Genomic DNA, 26,898 nt, shown 5'->3' on the forward strand with positions numbered 1-26,898 from the left:
AAAAAAAAAAAAAAAAAAGAACCCCAGCTTAGTTAGTGCTTCAAAACCCAACAAACCCCACAGCTAGTAAATATATGTGAAGCACTTAGAGCAGCACCTGGTTCATAATGAGTGTTCGCTGTATCTAGGAGGTAATGGTGTTGCTGGTGATTACTGCAAGGGCCAGGTTTATCCACAGAGGGTGCCTGGGTTGGCATCTAGAAGCAGTTGTATTTGCACCCAGTGGGTGGTTGCCATGTTGAGAAGACTGACAGCTGGAAATAGATCTTGATCTTGAAAGCTTCCACAGGCAAGTGAGGCTCCTTGAAGACAACGCCCTAACTGTTCCTTAACTGTGAGGGTGGTCATCAGTTGAGCTGCCACTGGCCTATCTGCACTTGCCACAGGATGGGGCTGGGATCAGTATTTGGGGCAACAAGTGTGGGAAGAGGGGCTGAAGAACATCAAGCAAAGAGGCCTTTTAGGGCCTTTCCAGTAAGAATTTAGTGTTGGGAAGCCCCAAATGCAAGGGGTAGGATGGGTGGTCATGTGACAGAAGACTGCATATTAGATGCTGGCCATGAATATGGGAACCTCTGAGCAAGCATGAGGGTGCAGGTCAGAAAGGCAGAGGGTCCTGAAGACCCACAGGCAGATCAGATCACTGTTAAGGAAGCCAATGACCAGAGTTAGATTTGGAAGGCTCAAGTGAGAATTCTCGGTTCCAACCCCTTTTTTTGGTCATAGAAATGCTATTTTACAGCCTACTGTAGCCAGCAGAGCACCCCTTGTCAATATTAGGAGGATAAGGGGAGAGGGGGCAGGAGGAGGGAGGAGGAGCGAAGAGAGGGAAAGGAAAGGAGGAGGGAGTGGAGAGGGATGGGAGAAAAGGGAAGGTGAGGACAGAAGGGAAGGGGAGGAAGGAGGGAGCAAGGAAGTGGACAAGGGAGGAGAGGGAAATAATGATTGCTGGCCCCAGTGTGTCTACTGATTTTCAAGCCCTGTCCTACCTGTTTTGCATGTACTTTCTCACTTACTTATCAGAACTATGAGATTCGGTCATGGAAGAGTCTAGAGGAGGAGAGTCTTATGCCTAATGAACTTGCAATGAACGTTTTCTGCCTAGGCTCTAAGATCTAAGGTAACCAAATCAATTTAATCTACAATAATGAGGCAAGTCAAATGCAGATTGAGTCATTAGGGATGAGGGGAGCTATGGAAAGGGAAGGGATCCACCAAGGCATTCTGACTCCAGTAGAGGAATGCTGCTCCTTCAGGTTCTGAAGCCCCTTAGCCTGGGTTCTCAAACTCATATGCCTATGGAGACCAGGAAGATGAATGCAATGTGCTAAATGGGCCTGTTATAAGGTGATAATAGGGCAAAAGATACTTGGCTTCAATGGCAGAAGGTTATAGGGAGTGGTGGGGATTATGGCAAAATGGAGCCCACATAGCACCTCTGAAGAGGCAGTACTCCCCAGCTCTGGATTGTCATTGTCATGTGTCATGTGCAAGTAGCCTCAGTGTTACTAGACCTTCTAGTTTTTCACCAGAAGCAGAGACCCCATGTTCAGGCAACATTCAGTGGACCCACAAAATGCATCTGCAGGCAGTATCTGCCCTCAGATTGACTGGACCACAGTTGTGTATTTTCCTGAGTTGTGAGCAGAAGATTGATCTCTTCTCTGTGTCCCTTTCTCTTTCCAGGCCATTACATTTATGTGGACACCTCCTTTGCCAAGCAGGGGGAGAAAGCCGTGCTGCTGAGTTCTGATTTACAGGCTGAGGAATGGAGCTGCCTCCGATTGGTCTACCAGATAACCACATCTTCGGTGTCTCCATCAGAGCCCAGCCAGCTGAACCTCTATGTGAGATTTGACGATGAAAGCTTTGATCGCTTGCTTTGGTCAGCCAAGGAACCTTCGGACAGCTGGCTCATAGCCAGCTTGGACTTGCAAAACAGTTCCAAGAAATTCAAGGTAGGTAGAGTTTATGTGCAGGGCTTCTTATGTGGCATTATGCTATTCTAAGATCTTATGAAAACTTCTGCCATTGAAGTTAGGATGTGACATTTTATGGGAGTTGCATCATAGAAAAATATCAGTAAATTAATATTTTGTTTATTCCTTAAAAGAGCTTCTTCCCAGATTTGTTTTGTGTGTTTTTAAGTGGGATTTCTATAAGACTCTAAAAGGGGCTGAAACCAACCTCTTCAATGGGAACTTATTTTCCAGTGGGCTTTAGGGAGCATTCTCATTTCTTATCATTTTGTTTCATCCTCCTAAGTTATGTGTGGTATGTGTTCATGTTGTCTTCCTAATGGTTTGTTGGCTATAAATTTTGAACAAGACATTAACTATAATAAATAAAATGAAAATACATTGAAAGAGGAAAGATACTTAAAGGACATGTTCTGATTCCTTTTCAGAGATGGAAGTTGTTCCATCAGAAGTAATGGGAAAATAAGGTAGAGAAAGTAAGATAAAGTTGGATGTGGATTGGGGCAGGGAAGGAAGATGTAATCTGAACTTGGCCATGAAGTGTGATATTTAGTGAGAACATGTCATGGGGGACAAAGCGGAGCCTTCAAGAAAACATTCTCCATTCCTAATCCCCTTTTCAATTCCCTATCCCATATCTCTTCTTCCTCAACAAGCTTTGAAATAAGGTATTCTCCTACATTCCCTGTCTGCTTGTAGTCCCTCCCATCAGGCAGCAGGGTGGATTAAGGGAAGGAGCACTGAAGGTCTGAGTTCCCTATTTCACAGCATCCTCCGGACAGTGTATCACACCCTAAATCTACCAGCATAGCTGCAAAACACTGGACTAAAATCACATAAGGAGAAGCAAATATTTTCAGAAGCAGGACCTACTGTGAACAGTGCTTGAAATCAGCCACATAAGTTGTTATGCTTCTCTTTGTTCTTTATGTAAAATTTTCAAATTTTTAGCAATATAGAAACTACAAGATGAGTTTTGAGCCTCTTCCACCTCATGCAGAAATCCCCCACCACTAGTCAAATGGCACTACCTACCTCCTCCTGCAAGGGATTTTTTTTTCCCCTCTGAGCCCTCTGCCTTCAGTTCCTGGCTAGTCTCAGAATGGATTTCCCCAGGGACACAAGCTTTCCTCTCCATCTGCAGCCAACTGGTGCCACCACAAGCACCGGAGAAGGTGGTGGCTGCGCTTACGATGGAAGACAGCTGGCTCTGAGCTCTCATTGGACTCCTTGCTCACCTCAAAGTTCTGAGAATATGTGCATGAGCTTGTGTACACACATGCACACACACACACACACGTCTTCTTTCAGTAAAGTCCATCATGAGATTGGTGTCCTATAGCAATGAGCCGAGACAAACAATCTCATTTTGCCTTGAATCACTGAACAGCTCCTGACAAGTAGCTGAAATACTGATAAAGGATACGTGGTGTTTTGAACTCTAACTCCCTTCTCCCCCATGTGTTGTACAGATTTTAATAGAAGGTGTGCTAGGACATGGAAATACAGCCAGCATTGCACTCTTTGAAATCAAGATGACAACTGGCTACTGTATCGGTAAGTGGGTTTCTTTTTCATTGCATCAGAACATGCATCTTTTTCTAAAATCTCCTGTTGCCAGAGGGAATTGAATCAATCTGAAAGGCAGGGCATTTTATAAATGACACCATGCAGTGCATTTTGAATTTTGCATCACTTGAGTGTTGTATGATGTTTCTCTGTCTTTAGCAGAGGAAGGCTCATTAGAGTTTGCCTCGACTGACTGGGTTGATGAAAGAAAAGTAGATGCAGCGACTGTAACCTGAGCTGCTGCCTTAAGCTCAACATATTCTAATAAACATGACATCCAGTTTGCTGCAAATTCAGCTTTTTGTAGCATTTGCCAGAAAGGAGGCATCCTGTTACCTCTGTATTACCTCTTTCCTCACTTTGCTCTATTTCTCTCTTACACACCATTGCTATGTCTTTATACTCACAGTTGTCACTCAGATTCCATTTGAGCAGGGTTGATAGGTGCCTCTTCTGTGCCAGCTTCTGAGAGGGCATCAAAAGCAGACATACTCTATGTCCTGAGGTCACTCACCTTCCATTTGCCTCCTACTGAAGCTGTTTCTGTATATGACAAATTCTGCTGGAGAAGGACAAGCCGTGCTGTGGAGGTGTAGGGAAGAGGGGAGAAAATCGGACAGGACTGAATCCAGGAGATGCATTTGAGCCGTAGTTTCAAGAAGGATTAGAATTTAGTCAGGTGGAGGAGCAGGGTAGGAAGGAAAGCGCTCTTTCTGGGCAGACCCCATAGTGGGTGGACAGCACAGAGTGTGTCCAGGCAAAGGCGAGAGGCTGGGTAGTGTTTGAAGTGAGAATCACACTGTTAAGGGAGTCTGTTAAGGAAGAGTCTGGAGCCCAGCTGTGGAGCTTGGGTTTCGGGATTATGTGGCTGGGAGGCGTTAAAAGTCAGTCATCAGGGGAGGGGCCTGCAGCTGCGTTTTCAGATGATGACTGGCTGCCACATGGAAAATGAGTTGGGAACAAGGAAAATAGGTCAGAGATAGGAAAACCCTTAGGAAGTGATTGTGACCTTACAGAGGGGACATACGAGGGTCTAAAATTGGGGTTGGCCGTGGAATGGGATAAAGGTGGTAGTTTTGAGAGATTTTTCAGCACTGACCGTACATGGATGCTGAATGGCTGTGGAAAGGAAAGAGGCAAGAGAGTCAAGGGCAGTTCTGAAAGAAAACCGACCTGGATTGCGACCATTTTCTGAAGATTGTGACCATTTTCTGAGTTAAGATTGTATCTTCCTTGGAGCTCCTTAGTGGCTGCGGGGATCTTAACACCCCACAGGCTTGAGTCGGACATACCTAGTGGAGCGCCACCTTCTGGCTTAGTCAATGTACTGCTCCCCTCAGCCTCTGTTTCATTACCGGCAAAATGGGGATAAAATGTTTCCCTTGTAGGATTGTTGCGGGGACTAATAAGATCAGGGACGTGAAGGTGATTGTCACAGTGCTTGGCACTCAAAAATGTTAATTGCCTTTCTCCAAATCACCTGATGGCTTCTAGTTTGTTTAAAACACAAAAGGAGCGCTGATATTTTTTCTTATTGAACTGTATGATCATACTCTCACCTTAACCTTTCTTTCTGTGCACTCTTTTTGCTCCCCTTGTTTCCTCATCTGTAAAATGAGGTTAATAATAGTACATACCTTGTAGGGTTGTTTTGAGGATTAGATAATTTAATTTGTATAAAGTGCTCAGAATACTGCCTGGCACATTGAGGAATATCTTGCTTTTTCTTTTACTCTGCGGCAGCCTTTGGCACCGACTCTTGGGCATGGGTTAGCGGATGCTGTAGTGGAAAAGTTGAAAATGAAAATCTTAAAAATGTTCAATGCTTGTTAATGCAAAAGCACACTGACAACTGTATCAGTCAGGACCCTGGCAAGAAAGTGGAAACAGAGTACATTCAACCTGAGTAATTTGAAGAAAACTCACTAAAGGGACTACAAAGGTGTGGGTGGGTGAAGGAAACCAGTCAAAGCTAGTGCAGTAATCCAGGACTACTCAGAATGATGACTCATGAGCCATCAATATCTTTAGGTCTGAAGGGGCAAGGGAGAAGGGGTTACCAGAACCTGGAGACAGTAGCTGTACGGTCCCTCAATAGAGAGACACAGCCAACCCATGGCAACCTGGCAGAGAGGGAGCTGGAGGAATAAACACCCCCAACCTTGCTCTCCTCCTACCTTCCATTGGTTGAATCCAATGAGAAGCCAGAAGGCAGGGAAGTCCATACAAGGCTGTACACGTCAACCTCTGGAGAATGGAGCCGCGTGGAAGAAAGGTGGGTGGGACTGGAGGGGCCAATAAAAGATGACAAGCACAATCACACTTCATATTTTTAATTGATAATTATGGGGGTCAATGAAAGAACTGGCTTGTGAGTTTCTTGTTCCCCCTAAAGGAGTCTGTTGACTGGGAACAATTTATCCGTGCAAACATGTCAGTGCTACTGAAAAGGGGAAAGAGAGTCTCTTTGTCTTCTCTTTTTTCTCCACTCAGGAGTTGCAGAAGGACCCAGTGCCTAAGATATTCCTGTTCCGACTACGCTGACCAGGTTCTTGTTTATAAACAAAGCAGATGATTTTAGCATCTAGGAAACATGCCCCTTAGCCCTTAGCTTAGTACCTTGTCTACTATCAAGAGAGAAGGGGATGGGGGAATGGGCTACCAGAAAGGTGGTGGATAAACTTTCTGGAGCTAAAAGCGTAGCTCTAAATAGTGCTTTGACACAGAGTTGGCTGATTGACCAAGCACTAACCATGTGTCTGGCGCTGTGCTGGCAGCTGTCCACACTTACCACAGCCCTGTGCAGGGGGAGTGTCCCCCTATTTCTCCTATGAGCAAATAGAGGCTAGGAGAGGTCACACAGCAAGCCACATGGCAAGTAGGCAGAAGAGCCACAATCCAAAGAAGCAATGATGAATTATAATCTCTGTTCATTACAGGATCTCTCTTCTTGACCGACATTGTCCAGGGGTCCTGGTACGAAGATCCCAGTGGTCAAAGGGAGTGAGAAACATATCTGAGTATCTAATAGCAAACTGCAGTGAGCCTGGGTGTACCCAGGCATAACTACGTCTACATGAAGTCTGTTTTTATTTCTCTCTTGCCAGAATGTGACTTTGAAGAAAATCATCTCTGTGGCTTTGTGAACCTCTGGAACCCCAACGTGAACTGGTTTGTTGGAGGAGGAAATATGCGGAACTCCCACTCCATTCTCCCGCAGGATCACACCTTCAGGAGTGAACTGGGTGAGCTGGGGACAAATGGAGTCCTTGTTCCAGGATAACTGTTTCTGCCATCTCTCTCTACGTTGACCTGACTGTGTCTTGTCGACAGAGAAGGAGACAGAGAGAGGAGGGTGAGTAGGGACCGAGAGTCCTGGTGGAAGAGAAGAGTAAGCCGTGAGAGAGAGGCAAACTGCAGACACGAGCTCTGTAACTAAGGAGAAGGCCACCCAGATAACGGCTTTTCTTCCCCTGTGACCTGGTCTTGCTATTTTCACATTTCCATATTATGCTTCACTTTCTTCTATTTGCTGTTCAACATTTCTTATTTCTAAAGACAACGCTGGAATAATCCTAAATTACTTTTCACTAAAAATAGATGGAGTGGGCTTCCCTGGTGGCGCAGTGGTTGAGAGTCCGCCTGCCGATGCAGGGGACACGGGTTCGTGCCCCTATCCCGGAAGATCCCACATGCCGCGCAGCGGCTGGGCCCGCGAGCCATGGCCGCGGAGCCTGTGTGTCCGGAGCCTGTGCTCCGCAACGGGAGAGGCCACAGCAGTGAGAGGCCCGCGTACAGCAAAAAAAAAAAAAAAATAGATGGAGTGATGGGAATAAGTTTATAAAGAACTTCCCTGGTGGCAGGGAGGGGAGCCAATAGCACTGATGGTCAGTCCTGATTGCGGTGAGCAATAGGGCCCCCTAGTGGCCAAGCGGGCTGGTTCTTTGCAGGGAAAATAGAGAGGAGAGGTTATCAGTGAGCAGTGGGCTGGAGGAGAAAGTCCCCACAGAGACAGGGCAAGGGCTCGCCTCCTTGTGAGTTATGGCAGCTCTCACCTGGACCTTGGTAGGCTTCATAAAAGCCTAGGTCCCCCTACAGTTGCAAAACATTACAGTCATCAACTGCAAGTTCTTGTTGACCAGCGAAAAGACTCTGGTGACTGGCTTTCCATCAAGGACAAAATAGGAATGTTGGTTCTGCTGCAAATGGTAACATTTTCCCTTTCAGTCCTTTGCCATGCAGATACTGAGGTGATCTGCTCAGTCACAATAAATTGCTGATGATGAGAGTGTGTCCCCTTCAGCTGCCTGAAGACATGGCAACTTTTGATGGTTCTTTACTTCATTCCTCATTCACTGTAGTTTCTCTTAATGTGAATATTTTTAACCATGTCTCCAACTTTTTTTAAGTGTACATCCTATGGCTTATCTTGGCTTTGGACAGTCTTCATTCTGTCCTTATTGTTCTCTTTGCTCCTGTTCTGTCTCCTTTATATCCAGAGTCTCAGATTCAGTTTCCCAAAGGGGCCAGGCAGATGGTATAAAGAGAGTGACATATGGGCTGGGTGAGGATGGTGGCAAACCAGAGAGCATGGACCACATACAAAGAGTACTCAACTTCAATTAGTTGCCGCCATGTGAGAATGCAAGCCCAGGGAACCAGGTCTTTCGATTTTGCAAGATAATCAGCAAGGCATGGGTTTTATGTGAAACTTCCCCAATTTTTAACTTGGTGAATATTTTCTTAAAAAACACCACAAGGCCAACCAAACACATCTTCAGGTTAGACCCAGTTAGCCAACTTCTACTCTGCAAACTTTTTTGTAAGTTCCTTTTCTTTTTTAACATGCCCAGGCTTCTTAGAACAACATATTTATAAGTAACCATATATAAGAAAGGTTGGCATCTCCTGTGGCTTACCTACTTAAGACAAAGCCAACTTTGGATCTAGCATTTTCACTCATTCGACACTGTATTAGGTATGATTGGAAAAATGACGATTAAAATGACAGGTCCTCTATGGCCGCTGCCCGGTTTCAAGGAACATACATTTGAGAAAGAGGAAAAGATTTCTACCACAAATTATGTAAGACAAAGTAGTATGTGTCGACTGCTTCCAAAAAAAAAAGAAAGGTGCTTGGTATTCAGTGACAAGAGGGATCACTTACTGTTTGGATGTTCTAGAAAGACATGATGTGAGAAGTCAAGTGTATTTGAAGGATGGGCATGATTTGAACAGGCAGAGACAAGAGAGGCAGGAGCCATGATGCTTCTGGCAAGGGGTAGCAGCTGAGAGAGAGAGATGAGTGAGAAAACAGTGTGGGGGCAGTTCTAAAAGGCTTTGAATGCCAGGAAAGAGATTTTAACTTTATTCCATTGATGATGGGAGGCCATTGGAGGTCTTTGAGAAGAGAGAGTTGCAATCACAGCAGTGTGTTACTTTGATTAACCAGATGGTGATTATCTCAGTAGATATAGGACTGAAAGTTAGAAAAAGAGAACAAAAAATGCCCCAGAAACGATTTCTTTAGATACATCTATGGTCACTTACATAAGGAATTGAAATTAGAAAAAGACCAAAGAAGTATTCACTTCTTTCTTTTAAAAGTAAGGTTTAGCACTCTTGGAGATGACAAAAGATTTGGGTTTCCATATGTATATCCATAATTTGGTCCTAAAGACACACAGCCCATCTCTACTTGTGGCCATTGTAGGAACCACACGTCTAATGAGCGTTACGTGTAGAGTGAATGATAAGCTGTTATGACAGATTAATCCATGAATCTGAATGAGTATTTTAAATGACAGTTGGGTTAACTCAAAACAATAAAATGTTACTACCTTTTGAAACCTTTGTTTAAATGAATAAAACAACTAACAATATCTTGGGGTTTCAAAAAGAAATGCCAGATGACAAAGTCAGATCCCTGGTTAACCAATGTCATGACCTAATAATTACTTGTTCAGTGTATAATTTTTCATTCTCAATGATGGCAAGGACCAGGTGGCTTGGAGAACACGTATATCTTGGGAGAGACAGCAGACTTGTGGACTAGTGTCAAATCATCCACTTGACTATGTTACCTGAGTATCATCTATTCTTTGAAGAATACATCACCACTAGTTCTTCCTCACTCTCATTTCTGAGCACAGAACATTCTGACCATATTTGCATCAACAAGAGATAGAGAAGGAGGACTAGGCTAGAAGTCAGAAGGCTTGTGCTCCAGACCCAGTTAGTTATCAGAGCACTGTATTACTTTGGGTGATCAGCAGACATTTGGTCCTGTCTAGAACGTCCAGTAAGACATTTGGCCCATGCCATAAGGTCCTTGAAATTTGTTCCTCTCCAAAACATCCATAAACATATTTGGTCCATGCCAAATGGTTTTGGACAGGACCAAATATCAAGGACCTTTGGCATCTACCAAATGTCTTATGGTCCAGCTATCTTATGGATGTTTTGGACAGGATCAAATATCAAGGACCTTTTGGCATGGACTAAATGTCTTATGGACATTTTCGATAGGACGAAACGTCCTGCAGGGCTTGGGGCGATCCCTTAACTTCTCAGGGTCTCCACTGACCTGTTTGCAAATGAGGAATTTGAATTCCATGATCCCTAAAATGGCTTTGAGTTCTAATATTTTACTATTCTCTCTTTACCTAATACTATACATCAAAATCTCCAAATTCACCACCCAATGAAATCTATTTCAAAAGTGCTTTCAAAAAGCAATCTACAGATTCAATGCAATCCCTATCAAACTGCCAATGACATTCTTCATGGAATTAGAACAAAATATTTTACAATTCATATGGAAACACAAAAGACCCCAAATAGCCAAAGCAATCTTGAAAAAGAAAAACGGAGTTCGAGGAATCAGGCTCCCTGACTTCAAACTATACCACAAAGCTACAGTAATCAAGACAGTATGGTACTGGCCCAAAAACAGAAATATAGCTCAGTGGTACAAGATAGGATGCCCAGAGATAAACCCACGCACTATGGGAACCTAATTTATGACAAAGGAGGCGAGAACATACAATGGAGAAAAGGCAGCCTCTTCAATAAGTGGTGCTGGGAAAACTGGACAGCTACATGTAAAAGAATGAAATTAGAACACCACCTGACACCATACACAAAAGTAAACTCCAAGTGGATTAAAGACTTAAATGTAAGAGCAGACACTATAAAACTCTTATAGGAGGAAAACATAGGAAAAACACTCTTTGACATAAACCACAGCAAGATCTCTTTTGACCCACCTCCTAGAGTAATGGAAATAAAAACAAAAATAAACAAATGGGACTTAATTAAACTTCAAAGCTTTTGCACAGCAAAGGAAACCATAAACAAGACAAAAAGATAACTCTCAGAATGGGAGAAAATATTTGCAAATGAAACAACAGACAAAGGATTAATCTCCAAAATATACAAACAGCTCATGGAACTCAATGTCAAAAAAACAAACAATCCAGTTAAAAAATGGGTGGAAGACCTAAATAGACATTTCACCAAGGAAGACATACAGATGGACAAGAGGCATATGAAAGATACTCAACATCACTAATTATTAGAGAAATGCAAATCAAAACGACAATGAGGTATCACCTCACACCGGTCAGAATGGTCATTATCAAAAAATCTAGAAACAATAAATGCTGGAAAGGGGTGTGGTGAAAAGGGAATCCTGCACTGTTGGTGGGAATGTAAATTGATACAACCAGTATGGAAAACAGTATGGAAGTTCCTTAAAAAACTAAAAATAGAACTACCATATGACCCAGCAATCCCACTACTGAGCGTATACCCTGAGAAAACCATAATTCAAAAAGAGACATGTACCACAATGTTCATTGCAGCTCTATTTACAATAGCCAGGACATGGAAGCAACCTAAGTGTCCATCGACAGATGAATGGATAAAGAAGATGTGGCACATATATATAATGGAATATTACTCAGCCATAAAAAGAAATGAAATTGAGTTATCTGTAGTGAGGTGGATGGACCTAGAGTCTATCATACAGAGTGAAGTAAGTCAGAAAGAGAAAAACAAGTACCGTATGCTAACACATGTATATGGAATCTTTAAAAAAAAATGGTACTGATGAACCTAGTTGCAGGACAGGAATAAAGAGGTAGACATAGAAAATGGACTTGAGGACATGGGGTGGGAGGGCAAAGCTGGGGCAAAGTAAGAGTAGCATTGACATATATACACTACCAAATGGAAAATAGTTGGCTGGTGGGAAGCAGCAGCATAGCACAGGGAGATGGGCTCAGTGCTTTGTGATGACCTAGGGGGTGGGATAGGGAGAATGGGAGGGAGGCTCAAGAGGGAGGAGATAAGTGGACATACGTATGCATGTGGCTGATTTGCTTTGTTGTGCAACAGAAACTAACACAGTATAGTGAAGCAATTATACTCCAATAGAGGTCTATTTTAAAAAAAAAAACAAGAGTGCTTTGGGTCCCTCCTGAGTACATATAAATACATTGCATTTGGCATTAGAAAAAAAGAAAAAGGGGGACTAAAGGGACTAAGGAATGGGAAAAAGAGGACCTGGACTTTCTAATATCTCGACCAGGAGATTTTCTAATATCTGTATCAAGAGATAGGCATGATGACACGGCCATCCCTGAGGAGCACAAAGACTTGGTAGTAGGTGTATCACCCCTGCTGTAGGCACTCGCCTCTCTCCTCTCCCCTCCCTCTCTCCATCCCATCTCCTCCTCTTCATCTTTTCTATCTTTTCTCTTCTTCCTTGGCTATTCTAAAACACCTGCCAAAGGCAGGCAGCTTTGCCCTCTAGCATTGTTTAGTCCCCTGACATCAATACTAAGGCCTAAAGAAGTCATTGACCCTGAGCCTGATGGGAAGGAATCTAGGAAGACTTTTATCTCCCTTCCAGCAAAGCATCTGATTATAGTCAGCCTAGTCAGAGCCTGAACATCAGAATGAGGCTTCTTCATTGATCACTCATTCATTAATTCAATAAACACATAACAAGCACTCTTTATAGGTCAGGTATTCTTACATATCCTGATGATACAAAAAATGTCACTGACCTCAAAGGGATCACAGGAACCAATTCTTCCAAAGTGCTATTCCCTAGAATACCAGTACTTGAGTATAAAAGTCTTTATATGAGAGAAGAAGGGCTATATATGTGATCAAATAAACTGTGGAAACCCAGAGCTAAAGAAAGCTAAACAGATTTATTTCAGGACTTCTCAGTGCCTTTAATATAGTTCTGTGTTAATGTATATTATGGCATTTCTCAAAATATTCAAATACTGAAATGCTATGTAAACATGCATAGTGATATATGATCAATAGGGGTATGAAATAAATGATATGGGATCATAAAGAAGTGAAAGACCACCTTGGTTTTGGGGTTCAGGGGAGGCTTTCTACAGGAAGTCATGTCAGAACTGGAATTTGGCCTGATGGATAAGAAGATAAGTTTAGCATATGCAGAGGTGTACAGGCATGAGAGTGGATGGCTTCTTTGATGTCTGGGGAGTATTTGAGAATGCCAGTATGGAAGATGATGGCAGAGTAGGCCCTAGATCCTAGGTTATGTTTCTGCTTATGATCAGCAGGAATCTTGAATACTTACCTTCCACTCACTTCTTCCAGCTCTTCTCTGCTATTTCACTTCGACTTCTCTTCAGCTTTTGGAGTGAGGTTTTGCCCAGTCAGTAGCCAAAGAGCCTTCTCATTCCCACCCAATGCGCGCGTGCGCGCACGCGCACACACACACACACACACACACACACACACACACATTCATACTCCTCCTATGTGAGACTTCCCCCCTGCATAGGACGAGGCTAAAAAAGATGGGTTCTAAAAATTCTAAAATGTTTTACTTTAAAAGCTCTGTGCTCATATGACTCAAAGGTTTGACCGAGATCACTCTTGGGGAAAAAAAAAAACCCTCCAATGCTCTAAACAAGAGAGAGGTTGCCTTCTTATTACATTTGCCTTCTACCAGGTATATTGATTTTCCCTGAGCTCCATCAATTTGGGTGGCAAAGGAAAGATTAAATGGTTCAGGTGTCTGCCTGCAGCAGCAGATTTGGCTCTATATAAACTCATCTCCTGTTCATTCGTTTCCTGGAAGCAGCTTATGCTTTTGCTTTCAGGTGAAAACTGGAGAAACAAACAGCAGGGGTGAGGGAAGCTGTGTGCCTGCTCAGAAACTTCAGAGCTGCAGAGCTGCCGAAGGAAGTCTTCCCCGGAGGCTCTGGCTTATGTATTACAGAAAAGGGAACAGTGAATGTAATATCTGAAAAATATTATGTGGATATAAGTTTTCCTTCATTTGGCTGTGTGTTTTTAACAGCCCCAAACAGTGAGTCAGATTTTTCAAATGAACACTATGTCTCCAAATTCCTGTCTTATGGTGGAAATGACTACCGCAGTAAGATTGTGGTGGAGTACTGAAGGGGATGGGATATTATGTTGCTTTTTCTTACTCAGTTTGGATTCATCACATATGGATTTTTTTCCTTTGTTAATATTTTATGAAGTGAAACAAAATCCTTCAGGGGGTAACCTACTGACAGCTCAGATCATTACTGTCTCCTACCTGCCTTAGCAAAAAGAAGATAATTGCTGGAAAGATAATGAGGGAAATCTGTTTCTTTGCTGAGATTTTAAAAATCAGGTCTGCATATGGTGCCACCATAGAAGGAGCTGAACAAAGTTTCAAAATGTAAAATAAGGTCAGAACTGTTTTATTCCATCAAAGACCATGAGATGGATGGATCATCTTTCCATAACTCATGACATTCTTTTCCCATTTCAGTTTGGACTGAGTTCAAGCATCATCTTAACAGCACCTGTTCATTCTCTCTCTGCATTGATCCATTTGGTTCATTGCATAAGCACCCAGTAGGAGAGCAGCTTTATTAAATTTCTTACCATTGCCTTTGTGCAAGCTCTGCTGGATCTCCTTTCTCTGTCCTTGGATGACTTTACCATAGCTTTCAGGCACTTTCAAGTATTAACAAATAGCTTCTTTTTTTTTTTTTTTTTTGCGGTAGGCGGGCCTCTTACTGCTGTGGCCTCTCCCGTTGCGGAGCACAGGCTCCAGACGTGCAGGCTCAGTGGCCATGGCTCACAGGCCCAGCCACTCTGCAGCATATGGGACCTTCCCACACCGGGGCACGAACCCGTGTCCCCTGCATTGGCAGGCGGACTCTCAACCACTGTGCCACCAGGGAAGCCCCAAATAGCTTCATTTTTAAGGATTAAGTTCAGTCAAGTCAAAACTCCAACTTCTCATCCAGTTCAAATTTTCCCCCAGACCAGACCACAGAGCAGCATCAGAGAAGGGATGGGACTTTATTTCTTCATACTTCTTCCCTTTGCTCTTTTCTTCCTCTTTCCCCACTCACATTGCTGCTTCTAGTTCCTCCAAGGTTGGTAAAGGTAGGATGCAGGTGGAAAAGAAATGGAAGGGAAGGCGACAAAAGGTTGTATGTGACCAGTGCTGTTTAATCTGGAGTCGATGCCCTTCACACTTCAGGTGGTCAGATGCTGGCCATTTCTCTCACAGCCAATGACAAAAATGATGCACTCTCTGACTGGCCATCTGTGAATCCCCCTTAGTGCCTGTCACTAGGTACACCACACCAGCCCCTTTCTTTTTTGTTTTTTTTTTTTGACATCACCAGCCCCTTTTTGTTAGGGTTAACACCCTGCATGCAGTCCCTTTGACAAGAGTTGTTGAAGGCGCTCTAGCCCAGCTACCTTCTGAGTTGCCCACTTAGGCTTAGGGAAAACAAATCTTTGCCCCATCAACCTCTGGAAGTACAGCTCACTGGCAACAAAAATCCTTTCTCTCCATTCTGCCCTCACAGGCCCCTACAGCTCTAGCTGCATGCAGTCAAGAGTCAGGCCTCAGCCTCTGTACCCCACAAACTCCAGTTACCACTGATCAAATTCTCCCATTAACTCTGCCACCTTCCTCTCAAGGCCCGAGGCAGTCACAGAACCCAGGAACTTGCAAGCATGGGTGGGGATGAAATTAGATGGTAGTTTCCCTCCCCCATCCTCTCTACAAGTGGTTCCCTGAAGCCCGCTCCCTTGGATCAAGGTAAGAAAGGGGAAGCAGTCTCCTCCCGTTCCCTTGGGGGATCAAAAGGAAACACATGGCAGGTCAGCTGTGTGACAACTCTCTTCAAAGAAACTCTGTCTCCAGTCTCTCTGATCCCTTCTTGGCCTTCTCATATATACAGGCTGGCAGGGGTGGTGAAGAGATGGGCTAATCTGGTAGAGCTGGCTTAGATTCCAGGTCCGCCACAAGGTAGCACATCCAACAGGGATGGTCTAGCACCACTCTGTAGAAAGTAGAGGGACTTGTCCCCCATCGTTCTTGGCACTGAGGTCTTAGCAGAGACTAGGAGAAGTTCCACTTCAATCTGACTCTACTATAGAGTCAGACTCTATTATAGTAAAACTTACCCAAACCCTTCGAACTAAAGGTTCAGCAGATGACTGTCAGATCCATAGACTGGAGAGCGGGCATGACAGCTTGCTGTCTTTGGGTGCTGTCTCCTCACGATGGCGGCAGACCAGCTGGCATACGTTCCTTCAAATTTTCTCCCTTACCTGGGAGACAGCTTGTCCGGACAACCACGACACAGATGCAGACGTCGCAACTGGAGCACAAATGTGGCCAACGGGACCAGATCATAGATGAGTCAGAGGACGCCATTGGCATCGCAGCCAAGCCAATGGCAATCTCTGTGGAATGCTGGTTAGCCAGACTGAAAATAAAAGTTCAGGAGCTGCCCTCAAAGTTCTTTTCCTAATTCAAGGGAAAATGGCTGACTACCAGTGGGCCACTGGCTCCACAACAAAAGTTGAGCTAGTACAGAGGACTGCTGCAAGAAAGGAAGAAAGTCCTCTTCAGAAGCAAGTGTACATGTGCCGTTATTGCAGGCATTATGTCAGAGGGGCCTGAGCTTTGGCTGGCATCACCGAGAGTTTTGATCTTTCAACAGGATCCCCAGTGATTTGGTTGATTATAGGATCCTTTCCACCTAAGATCTATCTATACCTAGTTTCTTGTACTCGGACTTAAAGTATCTGATAAAAGTTGCTTCTTCTAGAGATTCTGCCGGCTCTAGAACCCTGGACCAGATAGGAGGGTTGGCCTCATTGATCTGGGCAGGAAAATTCTCATAATATCAGACACTAGACATAATTTCCTAAGGACTCCAGGCTACCTTCTTCATTCCCCTTGGAAGGGTACACACAACAGTGCCTGCACACTCCCCCCAGCCACTGGCTCCTCTTCCTCAGAGCAGATTGTACCCAATGACACACACTCAGCCTGGGCTGGTGGTCATTTCTCTGGCCCAGCCCCCTGGGGCAGACACCTGGTGATTTCTGAATCATCCCCACCCTTTCAACTGAGATGATAAACTTCTGATGAGCTACCTTTTATTTCCCAGTGAAAAACAGTCTTACTCCGTCAGTAAATAATACCCAACTTGGCAACAAATGAATGATGGACAGGAAAGGGAGGGGCAACAGAATGTGGTCTGGTCTAGTGGTTCCATATGAGACTTGGTGTCAGCAGTCCTGGTCTGATTCCCAGCAGGCTCTCTGACTCACTTTGAGCAGGTCACATTGTGTTTGCTGTTTTTTTGCATCAGGAATGAGATTGTGGCTCACTTGGCCTAGTGGCTTGTGCATGGGCACAAGGCACTGAACTGCAAATTCAGGGGTTAAAATGTTGTCCACCCAGGAGGTAAGTAAGTAGCCTTTAAAGAACACTGTCAGATATATGTGAACTGTGAGGAAGATACATTCATAATGGGTTGGAGTGTGAGACATTGCTCCTAAACAGTTATCATGCACTCCGGAAGTAGAATGAATAATTTCTAGTGGATTTGTGAGGTCTCCTAGATTTACTGAGAATCTCGTGGAGCCTTTGGAGGTGCCCCTCACCCTGGGTAGACTGATTTCCTGCTTCATGGCTGTGGCAGTTTGGGTCCTCCGAGAAGCAGACACTAAGCTGGGATTAGGTGGAAAGAGACTTATTGGGGAAAATGGCTGGGAAGCATAAGTGGGGAGAGAGCTGGAGCAGCTGGGGCCCAGGACCATGTGTCCATTAGGCATAGAAGTCCCAGTGCCTAGGAGACCTGACATTTTTAGGAATCCATGAGCATGTTTTAATTTGATTTATTTTAAAATCAGAGGGGAAAAAATGAATGTCATAATAACAAATATTATAATAGGTCCGGCCTAATTCATATTCATCTTTATATGAATGCAGTTATAAAATATAATTTTAATATATTTTGTGGAGAAAGGGGTCCAGAGCAGCAAAAGTGCCTAGGGCCCCAACAAGAGTCCTAACGCGGCCTGGGTGGGGAGAGCCTTCAGCACAGGATGGAAGGCTAACACCTGTGAAAGAGGGGGGCCAGGCCGATGGGGAGTTGCTGAAGAGCCCCTGTCAGGCAGAATGGCCTTGCCCTGGTACCCCTGCTCTGCTTGGTCATCAGCTGAGGACAGCCCGATGTGGCATGGCCTTGGCACACGTTGCTGTCGTGGATCCAAAGGTGAAGCAGCTGGACACTGAATGAAGAGTATGTCAGGAGCCCGCCAGCATGGCCCCGCAATGAGGTATCAAGGAAACAAAGTATGACAGCTCCTCTACCCTTTCTCCCTGGCTGGATATCTTGGAAAGAGATTGTTTCACTGGTTAGACAAATTACAAAGGGCATAAAAACCTCCTCTCTGCCTTTGACACTCTCATGCGTTCTCAGTGAGCAAAGGCGTGTTACAGGGCTAGCTGGTCACACCCATTCTGCATTAGTCAGAGCTACCTGGCCACCAGCAGTGCTTTAGAGGACACCCGAGCTTACGAGGGGGGCTCATGGCCCTGCTTCCTTATCAGAGGTTCTTGGATTCTGCTCATTCTGACATTCTGATTCTTCCTTTAAAATCCCTCCCCAGGGGTGGCCAATTGGGAGCCCATCAGCTGTTTCCAGTCTTGCAGATATGTTTATTTGGCACACACAAAATTTTAAAAATTATTGTGGGAGGTGTTATGGGTTGAATTATATTTCCTCAAAATTCATATGTTGAAGTCCTAACCCACAGAAATTCGGAATGTGACCTATTTGGAAATGTGGTCATTACAGATGTAATTGGTTAAGATGAGGTCATACTAAAGTAGGGTGGGCCCCAAGTCCAATATGACTGGTGTCTTTATAAAAAGGGGAAATTTGGACACAGAAAGATACATGCATAGAAAGGAGAATACCATGTGAACATGAAGGCAGAGATCAATCCGTCAATGTCAAAGAGTGCCAATGCCAAAGAAACTAGGAGAGAGAGAGGCATAGAATAGGGTCTCCCTCATAGACATCAGAGGGAACTAATTTTTCTCATACATTGACCTTGGACTTCTAGCCTCCTGAAGTGTGGAACAACAAGTCTCTTTAGTTTCAGCCACTCAGTTTGTGGTGCTCTGTTATGGTGACCCTAGCAAACTAATAGAGGTATCATTGTTAAATGAATGGATTTGCCAGAAAAATCTGGATTTTGAGTTTCAATGGGAAAAGCCTGCAGCACCTGGCTGGATGTCAGGGCGTCAGCTGGAAGTAGAGGGATGGGCTCTCAGGGAAGAACGCAGGTCCATGCACGGGGCTGGCGCCCCTTACCACCAGCTGGTTGTTGCAGCCCGAGAATATGGACCCAGCACTACCAGATTTTCCGATATTTTCAGAGAAGCCTAATTTCTGCTGCTTGTTGCTGGTAAAATGTGATTTCCAATGTTGGCAGCTAATCCATCACTCTATTTTCTCCCTGACCCACTCCACTTCAATCATATACTTGATCTGGCTGGCTGCTCTGATCATCTGAGTTTGTGATTTCTATTTATTCACAGTTGCATGGCTTGGCAAAATGATCAGACAATTCTATTTAAGCAAGGGAGATTTTTCAGAAGGGTTGAACAATTTGCTACCAGGAGAAAATGAGTTTTAACTTATCCACCTTTCCCCTCTGCCATGCTGCAGTGAGGATCTTTCTGAGACCATGTACGTGTTTTGAATCACCCTTTGTAGAGGGCCTGCCACATACTAGGCAGATGCTAGATGCAAAGTAAGTCTCCAGTGTGTGAATGCATATATTCTTCCTAATATCCTTACTGCTATTTTGCTGAGGATGAAAGGAATGATTATAAACCTGTCACCATGTAATAAAAGCAAAAACATTAAGCTGTAATTGTTCTGAGCTTGTAAATAGGCCATTCTATCAAAGCTACATTGCTATTACTCCTCTGTCACTGCAGCTCAAATAAATTTAGACAAAATTGCTGGTAATAATAGTACCATACTGGGGAAAGCATGGTACTAAAAACATTAATGGCATTGCTTTACTTCATTATAATCATGTTAGGCAATTACAGTGTACCAGGCACATGCTAACCACTTCACATACATAATCTCATTTAATACTCAGATCAACTGTATGAGAGAAATATTTGATTCTTATTCTAGAGATCAGGAAATTGAAGCCCAGAGATATTCGGTGACTTACAGTCCCAGGGATGGGAAGATATAGAGCAGGATTCGAAGTCAGTTCTTTTAATGTCCAATCCAAGCTCTCCCCATTCTGCCTCCCAGTTTCTCTCTTTCACCAAAATGCCTCTAATGCAGTCAGCCTTTGGGTCCGGAGCCCACCAAAGCCTTGCCATGAGTGGGGTCCCAAGTTCAACTTCCCAAATCCTAACCCTGTCAACAGTGTTGACTGACCTAAATGTTCTATTAAAGAGGTACAAATTGTCATCTAGTTTGAATTCATATCAGTTTCACTCAAAGAACACACAGCAACATTTTGTGTACATGGGAAAGATGTACAGGAGGGTCACTGCGATTTTAAGAACAGATGGTATGTTTGGTATGCTCTTAGAAACCATACAACTCAAAGAAGGCTTGTTGGAGGGGGACTTCTGGGGTAATGTCCTGCTTTTTTTTTTTTCACAGCTGTGTTCAGCTTGTAAAAATTCAAACACTTTACAGATGACACATTGACGTTTCTATATGTATGTTTTACTTCAATCAAAATTAAGGGGAAGAAAAAGAATGGTGCTTATCTTGTATTAAGCAGAGCACAGCGAACTCCACTATTTATCTCCAAGCTGCAACATTCATCAACCCGTGGCCAAACTTCTTTCCTCAATAACTCATTCGCTTCCTCTCCTCCACTCCCACTGGATTTATTTTGAAGTAAATCCCAGATCGTGTAGTTGTGACTGAGAATCCGCCCACCTGTCTTAGGCTGTTTTCTCTGTGTGATTTCAGGCCACTACATGTATGTGGACTCGGTTTACGTCAAGCATTACCAGGAGGTGGCACAGCTCATCTCCCCAGTGACCATGGCCCCCATGTCTGGCTGCTTGTCGTTTTATTACCAACTCCAGCAGGGGAATGACAACATCTTCTCCGTGTATACGAGGGATGCGGCTGGCCTGTATGAGGAGATCTGGCAAATGGGCAATCCAGGGAATGCTGACTGGAACCTCGCTGAGGTGGAGTTCAGCGCCCCGTACCCCATGGAGGTAGGTATGCCAGGTGTGCCCTGGCCTGGCCGCTCTACAGGGATGCCACCCACACCCAGGCGTGGAATTCGAGAGATACTACAGTCTCACACTCATTCTTTCTTTTCCGCTGTGTCTCAGTCTTAATCTTCCTTTTCCCTTCCTTGGCCTTCTCCACTTTTCTCCCTTCCTCTTTATTCCCTCTGCCTTCCTCCTTTATCACTTCATTTTCTAGAAAGAGTATTCTTTAATAAGGACAACTATGGGAAAGCCAGTCAACCAACTAAATTTCTTGGGCACACTCTCCCTCTGAACCTTGCACTGTGGTCACATGAGTTCAGAAGAGGAGATCAGTGAAACGCCTTCTACGTGAAACTTCCATTCCTGACAGCAACTGAAGGTTTCCCTTACTTGAGGGAATACTCTCCTAAATTTTTTAAACAAAATGACTTATTTTCTTCTTTTCTCCTTTACAGTATAAATAATGTCATAAAAGTCAGAAATAAACTTAACGATTGTGGCCCTAATTTGAAACAAGCCTTGGGGGCCTATAAAGTTTTTTAACTTTTTATGGTTTAAAACTCTTTATAGCTACATGAGTGGTAAATGACCAGTGCAGAAGAATTAGAAAATTCAGAGAGGCAAATCAAACAAAATCACCCTATGCCAGCCCTGCAAAGATAAGAGCTACTAACATTTTGGTGTTTATCCGTGCAGACCTGCAGACCTGTTTTCAAAGCACATATATTAATACATATCTATGTATGTGTCTGTTGGATGGCCCAATACTGATGACCATCCAACAAAGTAGATAAAATTATCCCCATATTACAGATGAAAGAGGAGGAGACGGAGAGTGCAAGAAGTCTGACGTTTTGTTCTGGGTCACACTGCTGGTGCGTGCCAGGGCACTGAGAAAAGTTCCTGCATTAAATCTGACCTAAATTTGAAGCAAGAGGGCCAGCTCTGTCCGGGGACCCCAAGGACCTCTAGAATCAGTGGGTGCAACATTGTGGTTGCAGATCTGGAGCTCTAAGGACAGTCTTAGTTCCCACAGGTTTTAACGTCTCCTGCTTTTGCTTTGCGCTTTTTGCAATATCTTCCCTAATTCCGTTTAGAGTACAAAAGAAGCAGATTATCCTCTGGATGCTTTTCAGTGGTGCCATCTGGTCACCTGATGTGGAGTTTCAGTGAGTGTTGGGCTTGAGTCTCAGTTTCTGATGTGTCCTGTCCAGTGCCTGCCACTCCCCTTTCCCCTTCCCATCCTCCTCCTTGCCCCAGACAGCCCCGGAGAGGGGCCTGTTGCAGTATGTGTGCTATTTCCTATCCCAAAGTCTAACCAGGGCTTGATTGGCTCTTGCAGCCCAGTGGAAAGTTTTCTGTGAGTTTGGGTTACAAGGAGGAAAAGAAATACACATACTGCTTCAGAAAATTTTCCTTCTATTAAAGTCAAATGAGTCACACGCACAGTGAAGGCGTCATCTTCGCAAATTCCTTTCATCCAACCATAAACTCATGGGGCAACGTTTAGACGAGTGAGACCTTGCTGAATTTTCTTTTTAATCAATGCTTGAAAAGTTACAATGTCTGTTTACTGCTTAAGTTCACTACTAAACTTCAATACCTATCCTTTTGGGTCACACGTGTGTGATTTTGCCCTAGCAGTCGGGACTCATTACACCGGGATTATTTGCTCTTGGTAATTGCGGGGGGAAAGAAACTTATCCTGTGGAAATCAGCGAATTTAAGGTCCCCATATTCTCAAATGAATTTTTAAAAGGAAAACAAACATTTGAGACCCTCATTCTGAACAAGAGAGAACATAATGGCACAGAGGCTGTGATTTGCAAATTATGATCGGAAGTATTCTTATTCCCCTTACTGTTCAGTAAGATCACATTCTGTCGTTGGCTTTATCAGCTGGCACCTTGAAAACGAAATGTCACAGACCTGTGTTGAGTCTGTAAACTTAATTAGCCCCTCCTCATTCGTCCACATCTGTTTCCTTGGTTCTCAGCCCTTCCTGTATTGCCAGAGACAAGCTTCCAGGGCCCCTCTTAGATTTTGCAGAGACCAGGTATCTAAGGACCATTGTTGTTAAGCCGAAAGGGACCGTCTTGTCCAAACTCTTTTTTTAAAAATTAAGAAATTGAGACCTAGAGTGGAGAAGGGACAAGCTGGAGTTAGTTAGTGGCTAACTAGCCTCAAACATGAATGTGAGTTCAGGAGGGGGTGTCACCCAGGAGGAAAAGGCATGGATTTAGTTCAGAGCTCATTATGCACCTGACTCCATGCTAGGATCTGTTTATACAGCATCTCATTTAGTGGCATCTACAGTCCTACAAGGTAGGTGTTATAATACCTATTTTATAACTAAGAAAAGCGAGGTCCCAAGAGGGTTAGCTATGTACCCAAGGTCACCTAGTTGGTAAGTGACAGAAATGGGATTTGAACTCTGGTCTATCTGCTGCCAAGACACCATTCTCCTTAGAAGAGGTTGAAGACTAGACGCCTGTGGGTCAAATCTAGCCTATAATGATTTGCCTAGCTGCTGTAGTGGTATATGTTTGTTTCTTTGTTTTTGTTTTGCATGTTTGTTTTAGTTTTTGAATTAATTGCTAACATTGAAAAATCCAAAGATTTCAAATAAAAATCTAGAGATCCAGGTCCTCTTGACAGTTTGGTAAATCCAGGCATGTTAGTCCTAAATTCCCACACATCAGCAATTGACGAATCTGGGTACTAGCTGCCCCCTTTAGATGAGACTTGCTCCCCATTTCACACCCTTTCCTGCTGCATCAGACCAAACCCATGTCACACATTTATATTACCTGCCTGGCCCGGGTAGGCACTTGAGTTTCCACCCCTGCTCAACACTGTATCTTCTCATGTTATCAATTCAGCAGAGTGGACTGCACACTTGGGTAGTTTTCCCAACACAGGTGAGCGCTGGACTCACCACACCTGATCCCCATGGTCACAAGCAGAAAGTCATCCACTGACCTCAAAGTTACTGTTGGTGGCAGAGAAGAGAGTATAACTAAAGGGGGGCTGAACTCATTAACAACCCCGTGTTTTCTTTAACCATTTGAGCATGCCAGGTTATGCTGAAATCCTAATATCCGTACCTAGGATTTCTGGGCCTGATTCTGACTTAGGCATCAGGAAATCATCTCTGCATCTTTGTCCAGATGGACATGGAGTTTTATGTATGAAAAAGGGAAAGGACCTTGGAGGGGCCTAGGTCTCTGTGAAGGGCAGCGGCAAAATTAGCCTGCCTTCTGCAAGCAGGCTGTTGTTTCTTTAATTGAAGTTCATAATGCAAATTGTCAATTCTGTAGTTCTATCAGAAAGTGATATAGGTACTTTGACACTCAAGGGGCAGGATGGGGCGGGGCGGAAGTCTACCAATAAAATGCAACTTAGGGCTTAGTATTCACTCTCCCCAAAAGAAAACTGTGGGTTAAGGAGGGAGCTGCCCAAATGCCTATACACCTGGCTAGATTGACACACCATTTTAAATCATAGTTACAAGAACTTAAGCCTAAAAGAAAATATAAACATGCAGCAATATGTCATTCTCCTCTGCAGGTTATTTTTGAAGTTGCCTTCAATGGTCCCAGAGGAGGGTATGTTGCCCTGGATGATATTTCTTTCTCTCCTGTTCCCTGCCATAATCAAACAGGTAAGCATTCTCTTTTTCTTCTTCCTCACATCTGGAATTTTCCTTTCTCAACAGATGCCTGTGGTCAAGACTTGCTTTAATTCCTTCTAATTTCCCTATCTCTTCCTCTTATCCTTAAAAATTATTTAACCGAATAGTCGTTTTTCTGGCATCTTACTCTTTTTTTCTCTCACAGAGTGAATCTAATTTTTCTGATACCAGAGGTCAATTGTGATGGGTTAAGAAGCTTCTATCTTCTTTACCTACTAAGAAAGTAAAATTAAATAATGCTAACTCACTCCCACTCCATCTTTCTCTTTAAAGGGTATCTTGGGTCCATAGACAGGTGGCTGAGTAGGTGGAAAAAACTCTCTCAAAATCTACTGAATAGAATTATAAAACGTTATAAAAAACTAATTTTATGAATCTAATTTTTAAATGTCCTCCTGTTTAAAGATGTTAGTATTTGGTATACATTTCTATGATGGCTTTTGGCCTCAGAATATATACTCAGTTTAATCTCTCTAAGTGAACCCTCACATTATTTTATCATGGCCAATTTTGTTTCCATAAACTTGGTGTTTGGGGAAAAGAGGAAATTTTTACTTTCTGGGAAAATAGGTAAACAAATTGATTCAAAGTGAATTAGAAAACAAATGTTTTAGAATAAGAAGGGTGACACTATATTAATGATAACCCAGATACATGCAGTCAACCTTAACTTTTAGTGAATTTGTTTCCTTAAGAGGCCCCAGGGAGACACTGTGGTCATCCGTCTTATTAAGGAGCCCTCATTCTGGGTTTTGGAGTGTGGGAAGTAAATTTTTTTTTTTTGTAAAGGGTTTTTTTTTATTATGTGTAACACAAAGTTATTTAAGTCAATAAATTTTTAAGGAATTTCACACGTTTTGATTCTTTCCACTGCCAGTCACCTTAGTTCCTCCAAACTCATAATCTTCAAGATAAAATAGCCCTTTCAAAAAGAAGTTATCATGTGAGTCAGCCCACAATTCTTTTAGTTAGGCTTCTTTGATCTCCAATGAAATATGGACACACTTCAAAATTCCCCACCTGTAATCTTTGGGATCCAGTTTCCTCAAGCGATTTACTTTAGGACCCTCTAAAAATGTATTAGGTTCAAATCATATTCACTCCTAAGCCACCACACCCTAGAACAGTACAGATCATTGGGATATGCCAATACCTAAGATAAAAAGTTTGTTAGGTTTTTTCATAGTTTACTTGGCAGCTCTGTCTTGTAGTTCTTTCCCACAGATCTAACAGGTTGTTCTATGAGTAAAGGAAACCACAAGAAGTAAATTTTTGAACTTGGCCTTGGTAGTTCAACTTTCACTTAAGGTAGAGTTAGTCTCTAATTTAATATGGTTTCAAATATATATTCTATAAGCAAGGGAACTCAGGAAGAATGTTTTCTACTCAAGCTAAACTGTTACCCTCAAATTACAGAGAAACTTGCTAATTAGCTAAAACCAAATGTTATTTTTGACTAATTCTAATTAAAAAAAATGAGTGAAACAGATAGAACCAGACTGGATTTACATACTTATATTTTTTCATTAAAATGCTTTAATCCAGCTATAATCAAAAATTAAAAGTCTCTAAATTTGACAGAACACAGAAAGCAAAATTGTTTTACTTCTCTACATCTGATTACTCCCTAATTCCATCAGTTAATATTTCAGTGATGTTAATAGTAGTTTTACCACATCTTTGTGATTACTTTCAGAAAGTTCATCTTCTCAGTCACTGGGCACTTACACTGAACTTTTTTTTATATTTCCAAGTTATAATATGGGAGAAGAGGTATTTATTCCACATCTCTACTGGGTAGCCGGTGGGGTGAAGCGGCAGCTGGAAGGTGATAGAATCTACTGGGCCACCTTAGAAAGGAATGTTTAGAAACGTTCTCCCCTTTAAAAATATATAGACTATATGTGAGCTCTTTCCCACTGACTGGTGAAAAGAAAAGAAAGATTCCAGCAAAATAAGGACCGCTTATTAAGAGAGTTGGGGACCCTTCAGTCTGTAAAATCCAGCCCAGACCCTCCCTCCATAAGGACCACCGGGGATCCACATTCTTATATAAA

At 43.2% G+C, this 26,898-nt stretch overlaps 1 protein-coding gene across 10 annotated transcripts in view; it reads left to right on the forward strand.

The window, feature by feature from the left end:
- The window catches only part of MAMDC2 (MAM domain containing 2), a gene marked incomplete at its 5' end in the record, with an annotated part of 436,428 nt that overhangs the window by 347,563 nt on the left and 61,967 nt on the right, over positions 1-26,898 (forward strand). For all 10 annotated transcript variants that reach the window (XM_081238326.1, XM_081238325.1, XM_081238327.1 and 7 more), the window contains 5 exons: positions 1,687-1,958; positions 3,452-3,536; positions 6,656-6,793; positions 20,891-21,147; positions 24,718-24,811. In XM_081238326.1, the coding sequence (XP_081094452.1) occupies positions 1,687-1,958; positions 3,452-3,536; positions 6,656-6,793; positions 20,891-21,147; positions 24,718-24,811 (846 nt within the window). The remainder of the gene's footprint in view (positions 1-1,686; positions 1,959-3,451; positions 3,537-6,655; positions 6,794-20,890; positions 21,148-24,717; positions 24,812-26,898) is intronic.

Source organism: Mesoplodon bidens (assembly GCF_964165515.1).
Source record: "Mesoplodon bidens genome assembly, chromosome: 6".
NCBI classification, from domain to species: Eukaryota; Metazoa; Chordata; class Mammalia; order Artiodactyla; family Ziphiidae; genus Mesoplodon; species Mesoplodon bidens.